This window comes from Capsella rubella, unplaced genomic scaffold, assembly GCF_000375325.1.
Source record: "Capsella rubella cultivar Monte Gargano unplaced genomic scaffold, Caprub1_0 scaffold_8, whole genome shotgun sequence".
In the NCBI taxonomy this organism is placed as follows: domain Eukaryota; kingdom Viridiplantae; phylum Streptophyta; class Magnoliopsida; order Brassicales; family Brassicaceae; genus Capsella; species Capsella rubella.
In genome coordinates this window covers 13,160,126-13,177,356 of record NW_006238916.1, presented here as the reverse complement: position 1 = coordinate 13,177,356, position 17,231 = coordinate 13,160,126, and the positions used below count along the sequence as shown (strand labels likewise).

The following is a 17,231-nucleotide window of genomic DNA, read 5'->3' as shown; positions in this document are numbered from 1 at the left end:
CGTATTGGCTAGCAGCCTTGTCTTCAAACCAAACGACTCGAGAAGAGGCTAATAGGTTACCTTCTCTTAACCCGGTCAAGGCCCAAGTCTGGGATCTCCAAACTGATCCAAAGATTAAGGTCTTTTTGTGGAAGATACTTAGTGGAGCATTACCGGTGGCTACTGCCTTGATTTCTAGAGGTATGAGGACTGACAATCTGTGTCAAATCTGTGGAGAGGAAGATGAATCCATAAACCATGTTCTCTTCACTTGTTCATGGGCTAGACAAGTTTGGGCGCTCTCTGGAATTCCTTCTCCTGTGGAAGGCTTTCAAAATGGTTCTGTTTTTTCAAATGTTTATTACCTGTTGCAGAACCAAAGGAATGTCAACTGGCCTGAAGAGTTTAAAAGAACGTTTCCATGAACTCTTTGGCGGATTTGGAAGAATAGGAACCTGGTATCCTTTGAAGCCAAAACATTCTCTCCAATAGAAACTGTTCAAAAAAGCTGTGAGGATTGGAAAGAATGGGCAGAGGCGCAAGTAGTAGAGGAAGAGGATGAGAATGGTGGGAGTAGTGATGATCAGCCAAGGCGGGTTTCCCAAAACTGTGGAACTGATCATTTGTTGAAAAGGTGGAAGAGACCACCTAAAGAGTGGTTGAAATGTAACGTTGGTGTCTCTTGGTCCAGTAGAAACAGATTGGCTGGGGCGTCGTGGGTTTTAAGAGACTATGAAGGCAATGTGGTGCTTCATAGTCGTTGTGCTCTTGTTTCGGTGATGGACAAAAAAGATGCTCAGTTTAAAGCATTGATATGGGCAATTGAGAGTATGAAGTCCCATAGAGTGGAGAAGGTGGTTTTTGGTCTGGAGGATGCATGTTTAGTAAAGGTTCTTGCTAAACCAAGTGTGTGGCCTTCTTTTAGATTTCAGTCAATGGAGGTGGGTCGTCTTAGAGGATCGTTTAGGGACTGGAAATTCTTTTTGGAAAACTCATTTTCAAACAGAGGGGCGTTCTTTATCGCGCAAAGTGTTACCAGTGATTGCAGGCTTCAATCTTATGTGGATAGGGGCCATCCTTCTTGGTTGCGAGGTTTATTTGCCGAGGAAATGGTTTCTTCCTCTGTTTGAATTTTAGTTTTTATCTAACTATGCTCTTTGTTTGGAGCTGCATTTTTTGGATACCTCTCTCGTTGTGTTGAGATGGTTAGTTAGTAGTTGCAGGTTTTTTGGTTTAGGCTCAGCACTTGTTTTGTGGTGTCTGACTTTCTGGGTTGTAATCGTTGGTTTAATTCCATCAATATAATACCAGTCGACAAAAAAAAAAAAATATGAAAATTGTTTCTTAAGTCTAACCTTTTGTTTATGATTTAAACAGTGTAAATGTGGACCATAATGATTTATATAAATGTCAAATGAAATGGTTAAGCAAATTAACGAGACTTCGGGGTAAGGGAAAGTGGTTGGATGGAGCGGGTAGGCTATGTCGATCACGTGACTTCCCGAGCTTTCCATTTCAAATATTTACAATTTGTAATTTCATTTTTTTTTTCTTATTTGTAAACAAAAGAAGCATATATATATTGCAATGTGTTTCTAAAATATGTACATATATATACATGGATTATTTTTCCTCCCTGAAAGTGGTCAGTTTAATCTTTTTTTTGTTACGAGCTACTCCTATATTGTTTCCTGCTTCGTTTTTAGCCTCCGAGAGACTACAAGTGGTTTGGAAGCTGATACCACACCAAAGTGGTATGTCTGACAGTTTATAGCATTGTACTTAAAAGAATGTACTATCCAAAGATTTGCATTATGTTCCAAAAAGGAATGACCTGTATTTTATTATAAAACTATCTGATCGAAAGATATTTTCATACTATCATATAATCTGTAACCATAAAAATTGAATGGAAAATTTGTATAGGGTTTTTGGTTCGTGAAATTGAGAGAAACAAAAGAAAAAAGGAAACCTAATAATTTTTAAATTTTAGTAAGAGTGTTATAGACGAGCCAGATATATCATATGTACAGTAGCTCAGTATATGGCAAACTCTAGTGCTAATCCCAACCAACGGTCAACGAGTAATATTCTTCAGAAATAACAGTTGCATAGAATTATCCAATCCGTTATGACGATTAATTTAATGAGTACAATACTCAATCTAGGTTGTAACAATTATTATCATCTGACATTGTCGCTACCTTTTTCCTCGATGTATATAAATGTTTAGAACGATAGCAGCTTCTTGAACGTAAAATACTTTACTTTACACGATACTAAATAAAAAAAAAGCCAGAGAGAGAAATTATACTAATAGACTAACTAATAAATTAAAATTGTAATATTTCCTTTTTTGAAATACAAAAAAAAAATGACGATACCGCACGTCGACTACGTGATTTTGATCTTCGAGTGTTGAAGCACAATAATTAATCCTACAAATACAGAATCCTAGTGTCATTAAAGAGTTTGATTCTTTTTTGGTAAGAAACAGGGAGAAAAACTATCTCCCAGTATTTATTATAAATAAAAAATTACGCTACAACTTGTCTCGAGTAAACAGACCCAAGTTTATCATCTCTAAAAATCGGAGCTAACTCCACTGGTACAAAATCAAAAATATGAAAACCTAATGATAAAGAATAAACATGGTTAGCTAAACCATCCGCTAGGCGATTAGCCTCTCGATACACATGCGAAATTCGGACTGACCAGTCCTTTTTGAATAAGAGTTTGATTAGTAAAGAAGACTTTTTTATTTATATTTTGTTTTGGGTTAAGAAAAGGTTTTGATTTTATTATCTACTAAAATTCGTAAAATTGGAATAGTCATTTACGGAATATGATGTGATGTTACCGAGTCAAACTTCGGTTATAGTCAACCATTTAAGCCGTCAAATAAGGACTCCTCCTCATTTAATCGCGTTTGGTTTACAAAAATAAAAAACAACGATTATAAATTTACCATGAATATGAATTCCAAAAAGTCATACCATTTTGAGCATTAGCCAGTTAACAGCAAAAATACAATATTAAACGATGAGTTTAACGATTTGCATAGACCGAAAGCTGATATACGCAGGACTGGATATACGTTTACAAAATATATAGACTCATGCAGAGAAGAGATATCAATCTAAAGAGTAAAAGATCACTGGAAAACAGAAGACAGAACTTGTAGCTCGTTTGGTTTGAGGGGTTAGACTTTTGCTCCATCTCATGAGTTCAAGTCAACATATCAAAGAGAAGAAAGAAGATAGTACGAAAGACTTAAGATCAAGTCGCTAAAATAACGAAAGACGATATTATAATGATAACGACATGGTTTGATTACATAAAATTTTAGGATTCTTCAGTTCTAAATAATTTAGAAACTAAAATACTAAGAAAGAGACAAGGCCACATGTCGCGTGTCCATGAAACACTACACAATGGTATCACTTGCGGTCGGTTTGGTCCATTCATTAATGCGTTAGTTTGCAGCGTTCCCTCCCATCCTACAATTTTAAAGTTATAAACCGATTCGAACGGTTTCAAATCAATTCCATGTATAACCTTTTAAAAAAAGATTCGGAATGTAAAGGTATCAAAAAGTATATGCAAAACAGACTTTTATAACGCAGAGAATTGAATTGAAATGGTAAAATTTAAACTGAAAAAAGAGTACAATACAACTGAGATTTTGACCTAATCAGTTACTAAGAACTTAACCGAGACTCCTAGCTAGAATGAAAAAAAAAAAAACTACGGTAACAAAGAAGTAAAAATGCTAAAAAAATATATAATGAAAGTACTGATATACAAGAAACAAGTCAATGAGAAACTAACTTGGGGCTAACAACTGAAACCGGTTCGGGATCTCTAAATCTCTGCTCTAATTAAAGGCCCTATTTCTTCAAAAACTTGGTACAGCTTGTGGGGACTGAACCAGCTGGTTTAAACCGGTCTCGCTGTCACTGGTTGGCTCCTTCTTCCGCCTCATCTCCATGACTTTCCGGTGGTGGTTGGAGTGGAGCTCACTCGAGAATGTCGGGCTACAAGCGGGTCTGTATTCAGGAAGTAACCGACCCGACTTATACCGGACACCGCACGCGTTGCACAGGGTCTTGGCTCCCATTGGCCCGGCTCTCCACTGCGGAGTTTTCTGAACGCCGCAGTGGCTGCACCTCCGCTGAGGTTGCAGCTGCCCGCAGAAAGCTGACTCGGCCGACCTTTTCTTATGCTTCTTGGGAAACGGTGGCCTCTCGGAGGCGACCATTGGTTCGAACAGGTCAGCGCCGGAGAACCAGGGGCTGGAAGGACCAGAAGAGGAGGAGGAGGAGGAGGTCGAACCGGAGGAAGAAGGACCCGAAGAGGACGAAGAACCAAGTGACCAGGCCTTGACTCCGTTGCGGTGACGTTTGCTACGGGCTTTAGCCGGAACAGGGGATTTGAAACAGGACTCTTGGGTGGCAGGAGTGACAGGGTGTTTCCGGTCCCCAGTTAACCAGGCGGGTTTCTCAGTCGGGGTTCCGGTGAGGTTTGGACCCGAGTATTCCGTGAAGGAGTCCTCCACGAAATGAGATAGCCACTCGAGGTTGGCTAAATCATCAGCCTTTACCAAGAAAAAATCCAGAGAGAAATCTCAATAAAAAATAAAATAAAAAAAGGGAAAAAAATAACTTAAAGATTGTCTCGAAATAGTGTAAGACGAGTATACCGGAACAGAGAGTTCGCTTGTAGGGAGAGAGCCGGAGAAATCGATGCAACGAGGGAGAGCGTCTCCGTCGTCGTTGAGTTCCTCCTCCTCTTCCTCCTCCTCCTCCTCAGAGGAAACACGGACCATGACAGGGTCTTGAGGCTTGAGGTCAGTATCGTCGTCGGCGAAAACGTCGTCGTTTGACAAGTCAAGCAAGTCGTCAACGGAGAAATCGTCGGGGGAAAAACCATTCTGAGCGGTGGTGACGGAAAGATAATCTTCGTAAACCGGAAGAGTCGATTTGAAAGCCATCTCTTTCCTGATGCTGCTCTTCAACGCTGCTTGCTCCATTTTAACTATCGAAAGAAACCTACACAACAACAACAACAACAACAAGAAAAAAAGAAAGAAAAAGAATTCAATCAATCTCCGATATCGAATAAATTCACATTCTTTTTCAAACGAAACGTAGAAAAAACGTTCCTTTTTTTTTCCCAATTCCAAGAGAGAGAGAGAAAGAAATAAAGTAATAAAAATTTATAAAAATAATTACGAAGCCCAACCAAAAAAAAGGAAAATCTGACCGGAAAACACAAAAACGAAAACGAGACACAAGGAGAGAGAGTCAGTCACGAGAGTGAAATGAAGGAAGCAAATTCAAGAAGCAAGAAGAGAGACATACGAAACCCTTTGATAGAAAACCCTAAAAAAACCAAGTAAAAAAGAGGAGAGGAATAGGGGAAAGAAGTACCAGAGAGAATAGGAAGGGACGACGAGAGAGAGAAGGAGGAGGAGGAGGAGGAGGAGGAGCGGTGGCGAGAAGAAGAAGAAGAAGAAGAAGAAAGAGAGAGATATAACCCCCAAAAGGGAAAAAAGAGGGTCAAGAGAGAGATGGTTTATGTGAAGTTTGGTAAAGCATTCAATTTGGAAATCTCAGCCTCTCCCTTCCTTTTGGTCTCTCTACTTAAAAATAAAACTCCTCCTTTTCTTATCTCTCTCTCTCAAGAGAGAGACAACGCTTTTTTACTCCAATCTCTTTTTCTCTTTTCTTTTTATTTTTTTTTATACATTTTATATATATAAGAAATGGGGGCAAAAAGTATTTTACGAAGAATAGGAAATTACAGAACCGGCAATAAATCTTTTTTAAAAAAATTGTATCCGGTAGATTATGTGTATAAATTCTTACGCGTATTTACGTTAAATGAATAAAAAAAAAAAGAAACACACAAGATTACAAGACAAAAAAAAACGGCACTGTTCATTGTTATTATTACAGAAAGTAAAAGTAAATAAGATCTTTCTTAACGAGTCAGACAGATAGATAGAGAGAGTCTTTGTGTATCTGCTCTGCTGGCTGACTGGCAATTTCTTATTTCTTTTCCTTTTCGTGTAATAATAATAATTCCTTTTATTTTGGATTATATAAAACAGACTCGTTTTCTTATAGTATTTCTTTGTAAGTATTTTTTGCTTCTAAAAGGATTTTTTTTTAAAAAAAAAAAGGGTAAATTCCAAGAAAGCCCTTGAGACCGCATTGATCGCCGCTCATCTTGGGGGAATTATGCTTCCCGCTCATTTGGGTTTTGATTTCTCACACTTTTGAGTTTATAACTTTTTTATATATTTTTGGTTTGAAATGAAATGCGCCCCCCCCTCCCCCCAACGAATGAGTATAGTGCTATTATCTAAGAGAGAGAGAGAGAGAGAGTGAATATGATTAAGATGGTGGAGGGGGATTAAAAGACGAGAGTAACCCACAACACAAAATTTAAAAAAGAAAAGAAGAAGAGTAAGTAATAGTGAGGGGGGGGGGGGGGGGAAAGGCATGTCTTCGGAGTAAAGGCAAAGTGAGAAACTCTGAGAGACTGAGAGAGAGAGATGATGATAATGGCAGCAGCAGAAACCCCCTCTCACTCTCTCTCTCAAAGACTACTAATGGCGGGTCCAGACTCCAGAGCCCTTTTTTCTTTTTTTTGGCCCACGAGAAAATGATTCTGCCCCTCTCCCTCTCCTCTCTCACATTATCCTTCGTGTTTTTTTCTTTAAACCACCTCCAAAAACATTAAATCATTATTCTTCTTCATATAAACTAAACTAATCTACGATGATATAACACCCAAAAATAATTGTATTACAATTAAAATTCAGTGTAGATTCCTCCCTCCCTCCTTTTTTCTGTATTCAAATAATCTGCTGCGTGTAGTTTCTCTTCTTCTACTAATCTTTTTTTACTAGACTAGTTTATTTTTTGGCATATTTAAATCTCTCACCAAATATTAATTGTCTTTACTTACTTTTGGTTGAACCATCTTTTTTTTTTTTTGGCATTTTGCATGTATTAAACTGGCAATATAGAGCAATGGATATCTCCCCCATATGTGGAATTAACAAATAGTGCGTCATATGATAATTATAAATAACATCCATACAAAATACATCGTTTTAAGTTTCAATATCAAATTTGGTAATTGGCAATACTTTTTTCTTTCTTTCCAAATGATGAATATATAACTTTTTAAAAAGGGAAATGTTAATTTCAGAATTAAAAAGGATTGAGAGAGTGATGAAATAAGTAATAAATTAAAGCAAGGCAATCCTAGGAAAGTTTATAAAATACTAATAATATTTGTGAGGTTAAATAATAATAATAATAAAAAAAAGGAAAGAGGGAAAACGTAGATACAAGTCTAGTAGTTTGGAGCCGAGCCGCCGACTTGAGAAAGACAAGTACTAGTAAGTAAACACGTGTAATGCTGACGTGCCGTGCTCTCTTTGGCTGTGTCTCATGCGTTTTACGTGAGTCGACCAATCACAATTCCCCGACGGCTCTCATCTTTTTCTTTTTTTCTTTTTTTTTTTTATAATAGTATTAGTAAATAATAGTAACGCTCTCTCTCTATATCTCGTTTGCCTAATTCCCGATTAGAAATAAGTTAATGATAATAAGGGATAATACATACATATGTTCATTCTCAAGCGGAGTCAAATACACATTATTGTCAATGTCAATACAAATGGGCTAAATTTGGACAAGAAAAATCTTTGTGTACTGTATTTAAAAAAAAAAAAAAACAGAAATGACTAATAGTGTACCATCGGGCGTATCCGTCGGCAGAGCGAGAGCTGTGTGTTTCGATGGGGTCTTCCATGTTTTGTTTTCTTCTTTCTTTCTTCTTTAAAATTTTTTGAAATGTCAAATTACATATTATTGCAAGAAGAGGGAGAAAAGTAAGCGCAAATCAATGAGAGAGAGAGAGAGAGATAAAAAAATAAAAATAATAGTCCCACGAGAATTGTTAGCGGCTATTTTTGAATCTTCCTTTCTCCCCGATATTTTTTTCGTGTTATGTTATGCACCACACCGTACCGTACCACTAAAATTAAATATGAAGGGGGCGGATTTTTTTAGATGATATCTAAGATATTATTATGCATTAACAAGACATAGATAAGTGCAAGGAACCAAGCTTAAAACCATACAAAAAGAACAAAAATATATCAAAATTTGAAATTTGGAGCCGCCCACATACATACTTTTGCCCAACGTTAGCGGGAAAAACAAAAAATCAATTCAATTTTGTCACGTACGTACTGACCTCCACCCGCTTCGCCGTCGTAGACTTCTTAATCTTACACTCAATATCTCTCACCTTGCCAAATGTCTATTTAAAACCAACTACTATATGTTTTCTGTTCATAAGAATAGCACATCCAAACGAGTTAAAGGAATCTAATGCCATGATTGTTTTGTTGTTTTTAAATGAATTTTAACTTTTACTAAGTATCATAGTTTGCGTATAAAAACGCTGCCAACAAATAAAGTGTTGATTTTTGGCAATTTTCCTATATAAACTATGGTCTATATGTATCATGTATCTAAGTACAACCTTCGTTTAGAAGTGGGCCTTAGAGAATCGAACACTCAAATGTCATTTTTCTCTCTTTTGTTTTTCGTTTCATTTGGGCTTATTAAATTTGGTCCAAAGTGAAAAGCCCACAATAACAACTACACTTGGAACTTTCACATCTCCAACCAAAACTCTCTCATGCTCGACATATATGTTTGCGACTCACACAAACAAACTGTGTCATTGTTTTGTTCTTTGTGTCTCATATGACATATGGTCTGATCATTAAACTGGACCCGAAGCGAAACATATGCATGTCCGTCTCTAGTCTGGTTTGTTGTCTACTCCAAACGGCATTTTCAGTCTTTTCTTTTTTAAGAAATGCCTTCCACCTTTTATTTTCCTCTTGGCTGCCACTTTTGCTTATCATCTAGATTGCTGCTATTAGTCAAAACCGTCAAAGAAGTGGGCTTGTTTCCCCAATACCATCTAACGAGAAAAAAAAAGGGGGGGGGGGAGGAGAGTACTCTTATGTGTGATGCCGTAACCCCTAACTCGTCGTGAGATAATGGACAATACAGTTACAACTTACAAGATTGTCTTTTCTTTTATGCTGCGACACTACAAATATTTTTTTTTCAAATAAAATAATAATAATAAGGTCTGGACTGCGTCGATGTTGTGGACCTAATAAGGCTTCTGTTTTGTCTCCTTGAAATGCAATGATGCAATTGCAAATTGTCTCTCAGACGTGTCGCTACCTTGTTGGTTCATAAATAACATTCCCATGGCCCCATATTTTAAAGTTGCTGCTTTTACCACCATCCGTCTCCAAGATCCTTTCTACGTGCAATAACATCAAACTTCTTGACCCAACAAAAGAAAAAGAAAGAGAAATTTGGAAGACAAAGTGCGAGGTGGTACGGAGGAGGAACGAATCAGTTGGCTTTAGCCGTTTAGGGTTTGATATTTGATGGGATTAATTCAATTATTTTGTGTTGTAAGTTGTAAATTACATACTATATATATATAATGCATGATTTCACTTCACACAGTCTTCACATCCCCCATGCACACTTTTAACCCCAATGACTAATTATTAGCTCGTTTTCCGATTCGTTTTGCATCATGGCATTGGCATTCTTGAGGTGACATAAGTTGAATAATGAAAAAGAAAGCGTAAGGAATAAATTGAGAAAGAAGACTTCTTTAGGTCCCAAACATAAACACCTGCAGAAAATGAAGACGCAGACCAATTTTTATACCTTTTTCTGTTCCTCCCACTCACCCCTCATAATCTGCAGAATCTACCCTGTCTGTGTCTGTCTCTCTCTCTCTACCATATGGATCCAAATACGTACACACATTAAAAACAAAAGCCCCGTGAGATGTGGCTAAACAATGCACACAGTAATTACCATGCAAAAACTGTATGTATGGGTAAGAAACAGTTTTGGAGAAAAAATTTATTAAGAGAAAAAGACACTAATGTAAATAATATAATGACGTTGCAGTGAGAATGAGACTATGAGCGTACAAATCCATGTGAATATTTTGGTTTTGCAGTAGTATCATATATGTATATCTGTGACTGTAACTGTACTGACATCAATAATAAAATTGGCTTAAATTGAAACACTTGTTGTCACAATTGTCACAAGGGTAGAGATATCATATTGCCGAACAATAGTCGCAGGCGGTACACTTGTGCCTATTGTGTCTAATTTTTTTTGTCCGAAGGCACAAGAAAGAAATGTTAATACACGATGTCTTCATAACCCATATTCCAAAATAGAGTAACTAGTAGTCGACTAATTAATGTTTTGATTAAACATCAACAAAATAAAATAAATAAATAAAAGTAATGTGAAAAGCTGATAAGAACCAGGCTAAGCTTAGCGATCACAGTTGAAAACTGCCAGCTGGGAAGCTGTTGATGTGAACTTTTACAGAGACAGCTTCGTTGACTTTTTTTTTTACAGTTGAAAATTGGAGTATATTACAAAATATTCAAATAAATATGCTAATAACCAAGAGAACTTCTTTTCTAGATAAACTGAAAGTATAATAATAAAAAGAGATCAGGTAACAAATTGATGAGTTTCAAGGAACACATTATCTCTGGTTATTTACTTCTGATAACGAAGATACTAGTACTTTGTTATAATCTCCTCCTCAGAAGATTGATGTTTAAACCCTAATTAATTAATTCTAACGTAAGAAGAATCTTTAAAAAAAAAAAAAAAAAAGTTTTGAATAGCTTTTACTCTGTGTTGGGAATTTTAAGATCTTGGGTTGGAGAAGAAGTGCGTACCAGTCATGAAAGTGTTGATGGGAGTAGGGTAATTAAGAGAGGCAGGCTCGATGTAGTGATCTGATGTGGATCCAACGACTCCATTGTTACAGCTCACGTTCGGGCTTGATGAAGAGGCTGCGGTTATGAGATTCAACGGCTGAGATCCACCGCCTGAGGAGCTTCTCTCGGCCGGACCTTGGTCGTAGAGAATGCCTTTGAAGACGTGACCGCCTATACTCACAGCTGTTTTGTACGCATACTCCTCTTCTTCATCATCTATGGAACTCACACGCACGCACCGGAACACTGCCGGCGAGCTTACTTCCGGCGGAAAGCTCCCAATCTCTAACCCTAGGCCCAACAATTAACGCAAAAATGGAGTAAGTATAAAATACACCGACCATTTCTTATGTACGATTATTTGTTCGGTTTGTCTTCCTTCTAAATAAAAAGGTTGAGGTTATTAATTACTGGATACTCCTATTATATACCACACATCTCTTCAATATCGATGGAAAACAGTTTCTTCCTGTCAATCCAAGAGTCAGTTTACTCACATACAGTATTTCCATAATATAAATAAATTAAACCAAAAATTAAATTAAATTATAAACTTTTTTTCTTCTCGAAAATGGAAAAAGAAGGAGAAAAAAAGCTGATCAAGAGAATAGGGTTTCTGTTGCGGCAAAGGTCTCTCACTATTACGTTCAGATTTGAAAACTAAGAGACATAATAAAAACATAAAAAAAAAAAAAAAAAGAGAAACCTGAGGTGTTGATAGCCGCTACACGAGTGCAAACAAGCGAGTTCGATCTCGCCGGGAAATGCTCTCTCTGCCGCTTAGGGACGCTCTCACCCTGCGCCTGCGTCTGCGGTTCTTGACCGGAAGTAAGCTGCTGCTGACGTTCTCGGCGTTTAGCGGCGGGAACCCACGTGCTCTTCACGTGAGTTGAACACTCGAGCCCTCGGCTCTTGCAACAAGTCCTACACCGCATGTGAGCGCAATCTTTCTTTGCTTGATTGCCACAATCCTGGCAGCTCGGTCCACCGCCGCTGTTACCGCTTCTCATCATCATCAACGCCCCGCCGGAAGTTTCAATTAAGCTCCGGTTGCTTGGTCCGACACCTAGACCTGCGGCAGAGGTGTAAAGATCCAGCCTTTGTTGTTGTTGCTGCTGGAATATGATCTCTTGATTGTTTGGGTGTTGCCATAGCTCAAGGGTTCCTTTGTAAGAAGGAGCGACATCTCCACCCCCATCGTTGGCGTTGGCGTTTGAGTTAGGGTTTCTGCACCAAAGCCAAGATTCTGTTCCCGAGGGAGAAGGGTTACTAGTGTTGGTTCTGCGGTGGTGGTGGTCGTCTTGGCTGTCTCCTCTTCCTCCGTCTCCTCCGGCGTGTCCTAGCGAGAAAAAGCCTGCCATAATCCGACACCACCAGCCATATATTACCAATTTCGACAAGGGCTTTGGTTTACCACCTACCTAGACAGCAAAGATCTAGACTTTAAGAGAGTGAGAATCTACAAGAAGATCTGAATCTAGGAGAAGAAATATCTCTTTCGCTCTCTGTGAGGGGATGAAGAAGACGAAAGAGATTAAAAGGAAGGGATACTATAGTAGAGTAAAAGTCTTTAGGGTTTGTATAGAGAAATCAAACAGAGAGAGAGAGAGAGCTTTTGGTACTGAGAGTAAAGTTGGTTTGTCGGTATATATGAGAGAGAGAGAGGGAGAGAGGTATTGTATTGTATATATTTAAGGGCTTCTCGCTCTGAGCCTGAGTCTGAGAAATCTATCAGAGAGGTTTCTTTCTCTGTCTCTCGGGGCTCTGCAACGCCGCCATGACCTTAATACTCACTTCTCTCCCTCTCTTATTAAATTCTCTGTCCCCTCTCAGCCACTCTCTCTCTCTTTCTATCTCTTCTTTTTTGTTTGTTTTTTCCTATACACATATCTATCACAAAACACTTGTCGGACGAAATGAATATAGACATCTCACCGTTGAACATCACGTGTCCACGATCCTTCGGTGAATATTTTGCCACGTACGCAACCTTCGGCTTTTACTCTCTCCGTCTTTTCTACCGGAAAACACGCTGCCTCTTCCTTTCTTTGTCTCTTTCTGTTTTACCAAAAATATGCTGTTGAAAAACCAAATCTATTCTTTATATTATTATTTCTTCTTATTCGAAATCATAACTTATTAGTTTATAAGAAATCTATAATTATGTAATACCGATCGGAAAACAAATTGTGTGTAAGTAAACTGAAATCTATATAAATAAAAAATAAATAAAAATCTAACTTCAATTATGGGTGTGTAGTTGAAGGGCTGAGGAGAGAAACACCAATTATCGGAATAGTTGTAACTTTTTAGATTCTCTAGTTGGATTCGATGTAACTTTTAAGAAATATTATTATCGAAATCTTGTTTTTGGTTGCATATAATATTAGTCTAGTGTACCTGTTACTTCAAACTTAATAAGTGCATAAAGGTTGCAGCTGGAAAACAGATGCTTATCCATGTTTCCAAGGAACCAAGCTACTACTCTATTAAACTAGTACGTAGTAAGTAAGTATTTGTTAATACAATACAATAACTGATTATGAACACCTGTTACGCTCTCCATTATCTGTGTACATAAAAATAACACTTCAAAATGTTTATCTATACGAAGCAATACTCTGAGATATCGTAGTGTAAATTTTGGATGTTTTAATGGTATTTCTAATTCTTGTTGTATGCATTATGCAATATAATATGCAAGTGTAAATTGTAATGAGTGAATGATGTTTGAGGGGATGAAAATGAGATTGAATTTGATGAGTAGATGCAATCATTTACGACCGAGAAATTAAAAGAGAGGGAGTGTGGGCAAAAGCGAAAGTGACATTCTCTCGGATTTTATTCTTGTGCACAACTAAATTACAAATCCATAAATTCCAAATGTATTGGTAATAATATCGATTATCTATGCAATAATAGCAATAAATTACTCGCATAGTGAAAGACTCGTCATCATTAACCATAAAAATTAGTCCACTGCAAGCTAGTAGTATATTAGTTTATTTATTTATTTTGGAATGTGAATCTTGAAATAGCACAATTAGAGATGAGCTTTCCCCAAAAAGAAAAGGTTTATCTAAAGTCTCTTCTCGAGCACTGTGTCCCTTTCTTTAAGCTTTGAATCGCATAATTTAAACAAATTTTGTGAAAGTTCCTAAAACATTTTTAAAACTAATATCCGCTATCATGCCTTAGCATTTTAGCAATTTACAAAAGTTTGTGGAAAATTCATCTACTTTCTTACTCCTCTGCCAGATATCTGCACTTCAAAACGCATCTACCATTCTACTTGACCCGGAGCTCTAAAATGTATATTGTGCCCATGAGAGCAATGATAAAAGGAAGGACATATGGAAAGAACTTTACTAAACTCGAGAATAAAGAAAAGTGAGTTTGGAGCATAGTGTTTGTTGGCTTCTTAATATTATTTCTATAACTATAAAGGTGACATCTTCATATATACATAGGTAGAAAGAGAAGAGTGTTTGCTTACTACAAAAAAGGGTACGCACCGGTTTGGTTTTTACGTTCACCCTCACCCATATATCCATTTCTCTCGTGTACGTTCCTTTTCTCTTCGATCGGCTTTGGAATGGAAAAAGAAGGACACTGCACTAAAGATTTGATTGGGTCATATATATGTTTCTTTTGTTTCAATGGCAAAAAGCCAATAACGGAGCTTAGAATATCTTTACATTCTCTTCCGATTAATTCACACAAACATAATAAGCAATGAATGTCATGAGCTCTCTCGATCGTTCACATGCATGCAGGCGCGTATACTCTTTCTATGTATGTATGTATCAACTGACAACTGACTACTTCGACTTACTTTTAACCCAAAGCATGAACGTTAATTAGTTAACACACCCTAGAAACGAAGGGTGGGATCAAAGTATATATATGGAGGCTGCTCCGACAAAAATAAAATAGGACCACTGCTTTTTCACGCCTAATTTCCTTAATTTCAATATTATTATTGCATACCTTGTTAATTACTGTGAAGTTAGAAACCCTAACTATAGGGCTAGCTTTCATATTTATAACATCGCTCTTCCCAAGTTTTGTTTTGTTAATTTCCCCCATATATATATATCGAGCATGGAAAATATAAGTTGCACAAACAAACTGAATCGAATAGTGACATTTTGTGTGTAGTAATATCAGATAAGATATATATATATATATATATTATTGTTTCGAATTGGTTGTGGTTGAAGTTAATTTTCTTTAATTTTATTGTCTATTTAGTTGTAAAAGAATTCAAAAACCAATGAGTTGAATGAATCAAAGGTTTTGCATAAGGGTGATCAAAGGGGGGTTATTGGGAGAATGACTTTTAAAGATTTTTAGAGTTTAAGATTCCATTGTTATTGGTTTATGGATTCTTAGATTCTTAATGAAATCTCGAGGCCGGCTATGGAAATTGTTATATTGCAAAAAATTTCAGAAAATGATTCGATGTTCGTTATAATATTTAAACGCGAGGCCGGCTACAAAAAGTGTTATATTGCAAAATAGGATCACAATCATGTAGTTTAGTAACATCTCTTATAAGGGATAAATTTATGAATGCTCATAAAATATTACATAAAAAAAAAATAGTATCAATCAAACATTTATATATGTTTTTACCATAGGAAATTGAACTAGTCAACCATCTAAGTTTGTTTTTTTTTTTTTTTTGGGTTAAAAGATATGTAATTTAAAGCATGAGAGCAAATGTTTAACAGAGCCTAAGGCCCATATTTGGAAGCCCAATTGTTTTTAAAAAGCCCATTAAAACAATTAGGAAACCCAGTAAAAAAAATGAAGTAGAAGTTGAACCAAAAAAGAGTTGAAATTGAACCAAAGTGATGCTTGTTGGATCGAAGAACCAAACGCTCGCCAAACTCAACTCAACTCGATCGTACTTATCTTGTTTGGTTCTCCGACGAGATTCTCACTCGCAGGTTCGTGCCAACCCCGACGATGATCGCCGGAGAAGAGGGTACGAGAGGAATTTTGGAATCGATGGGAAGAAGAAGGAACATGATGGTTTGTTTCTGTGCAAGAGCAAAGGCCAGCACCTTCTTACCAACACCAGAATCCTAGACGCCATTGTCCGTAGCTCCGATGTTAGGCCGACCGATACCGTCTTGGAGATCGGACCTGGTACCGGAAATCTCACCATGAAGCTTCTTGAAGCTTCTCACAGTGTCGTCGCCGTTGAGTTAGATAAGCGTATGGTGGAGATTCTCCGCAAAAGGGTTTCCGACCATGGTTTTGCTGATAAGCTTACGGTAATAAATCATGCTAAATTTCTTTGATAATCCGTTCAGTATATGTTGGAAAGAATGGAACTTTTGTTCTTTAAAGCGCACACAACCTGTTCGATGAAATGCCGTTGAGATGATTAGGGAATTTACTTACATTCACTAAAGCCTCTTTTTTCACTTCTTCTTCTTTTGTCGTTTTTTGGATTCTCTCTTGTCTATATAGATTATTGAAAAAGACGTTCTGAAGACAGATTTCCCTCAGTTTGATCTCGTGGTTGCAAACATTCCGTACAACATATCTTCTCCTCTTGTGGCGAAGCTTGTATACGGCTCCAATACGTTTCGTAGCGCCACGCTCTTGCTTCAAAAGGAATTCTCTCGCCGGCTCCTGGCAAATCCAGGAGATTCCGATTTCAACAGGTTGGCGGTGAACGTGAAGTTGGTAGCTGATGTTAGATTCGTTATGGATGTGAGTAAAAGAGAGTTTGTTCCACCGCCTAAAGTCGATTCATCCGTAGTTATGATCACGCCAAAGGAGGTCAAACCAGATGTTAATGTTCAAGAATGGCTGGCATTCACTCGCACCTGTTTCGGGAAGAAGAATAAGACGCTTGGTTCCATGTTTAGGCAGAAGAAGAAGGTCATGGAGTTGCTGAGTTTGTCTGCAGGGAGGAATGGTTCGAATGTTGGGGTTATGAATCAGACATGTGGTGATTTTGAGAGCGATGATGAAGATGGGAGAGGTAAGGTGTTGTGTTTGGATACAGATGCAAGCATGTTCAAGGAAAGGGTGATTGGAATTCTGAGAACTAATGGGTTCGAAGAGAAGAGACCATCGAAGCTTTCTCACGGCGAGTTGTTGCATTTGCTTTCTTTGTTTAACCAAGCCGGCATTTTTTTCCATGATGTTACATCATCACCGATAATAGATCTACACGAATAATTCAGGATTTTATTTTGGTAGAACACTTTCACTTTGAATATATTTTTCTCTGAAGATGACACAGTAGTAAAAGCTACTTAATGCAGTGATTTCGGGGAAAAAAATATTAATCGTCATTATATTAGGAATGAGATATGTTCTCTGCCACCAAATCAATCAT

At 37.4% G+C, this 17,231-nt stretch overlaps 4 protein-coding genes across 4 annotated transcripts in view; 2 read left to right on the top strand and 2 right to left on the bottom strand.

Moving 5' to 3' along the window:
- The window catches only part of LOC111829047, a 1,591-nt gene extending 482 nt beyond the window's left edge, over positions 1–1,109 (top strand). Inside the window, exons 2-3 of the mRNA XM_023777683.1 lie at positions 16–318; positions 472–1,109. Of these exons, the coding sequence (XP_023633451.1) occupies positions 16–318; positions 472–1,109 (941 nt within the window). The remainder of the gene's footprint in view (positions 1–15; positions 319–471) is intronic.
- Positions 1,110–3,592: 2,483 nt separating this feature from the next.
- On the bottom strand, positions 3,593–5,448 carry LOC17875307 (GATA transcription factor 5). The gene is made up of 3 exons (XM_006280696.2): positions 5,412–5,448; positions 4,682–5,030; positions 3,593–4,576 (listed from the first exon to the last, which is right to left on the bottom strand). Exons 2-3 carry the CDS (start codon positions 5,009–5,011, stop codon positions 3,878–3,880), a joined length of 1,029 nt encoding a protein of 342 aa, XP_006280758.1. The 5' UTR covers positions 5,012–5,030; positions 5,412–5,448; the 3' UTR covers positions 3,593–3,877.
- Positions 5,449–10,321: 4,873 nt separating this feature from the next.
- LOC17874774 (protein SHORT INTERNODES) lies at positions 10,322–12,563 on the bottom strand. Its single transcript, XM_006280702.2, has 2 exons — positions 11,574–12,563; positions 10,322–11,158 (listed from the first exon to the last, which is right to left on the bottom strand). The coding sequence occupies exons 1-2, from the start codon at positions 12,226–12,228 to the stop codon at positions 10,794–10,796; spliced, it is 1,020 nt and encodes a 339-aa protein (XP_006280764.1). The 5' UTR covers positions 12,229–12,563; the 3' UTR covers positions 10,322–10,793.
- Positions 12,564–15,717: 3,154 nt separating this feature from the next.
- On the top strand, positions 15,718–17,130 carry LOC17877200 (ribosomal RNA small subunit methyltransferase, mitochondrial). The gene is made up of 2 exons (XM_006280568.2): positions 15,718–16,152; positions 16,352–17,130. Exons 1-2 carry the CDS (start codon positions 15,727–15,729, stop codon positions 17,069–17,071), a joined length of 1,146 nt encoding a protein of 381 aa, XP_006280630.1. The 5' UTR covers positions 15,718–15,726; the 3' UTR covers positions 17,072–17,130.
- Positions 17,131–17,231: the final 101 nt, after the last annotated feature.

What these genes read in the sequence shown, in the direction of transcription:
- LOC17874774 (XM_006280702.2), bottom strand. Translation starts at nt 12,228, where the DNA reads ATGGCAGGCTTTTTCTCGCTAGGACACGCCGGAGGAGACGGAGGAAGA. An exon ending in AGCGGCTATCAACACCTCAG is followed by an intron (nt 11,159 to 11,573) that starts GTTTCTCTTTTT and finishes TGTTGGGCCTAG; the next exon opens with GGTTAGAGATTGGGAGCTTT.
- LOC17877200 (XM_006280568.2), top strand. Translation starts at nt 15,727, where the DNA reads ATGCTTGTTGGATCGAAGAACCAAACGCTCGCCAAACTCAACTCAACT. An exon ending in GTTTTGCTGATAAGCTTACG is followed by an intron (nt 16,153 to 16,351) that starts GTAATAAATCAT and finishes TTGTCTATATAG; the next exon opens with ATTATTGAAAAAGACGTTCT.
- LOC17875307 (XM_006280696.2), bottom strand. Translation starts at nt 5,011, where the DNA reads ATGGAGCAAGCAGCGTTGAAGAGCAGCATCAGGAAAGAGATGGCTTTC. An exon ending in CAAGCGAACTCTCTGTTCCG is followed by an intron (nt 4,577 to 4,681) that starts GTATACTCGTCT and finishes TTCTTGGTAAAG; the next exon opens with GCTGATGATTTAGCCAACCT.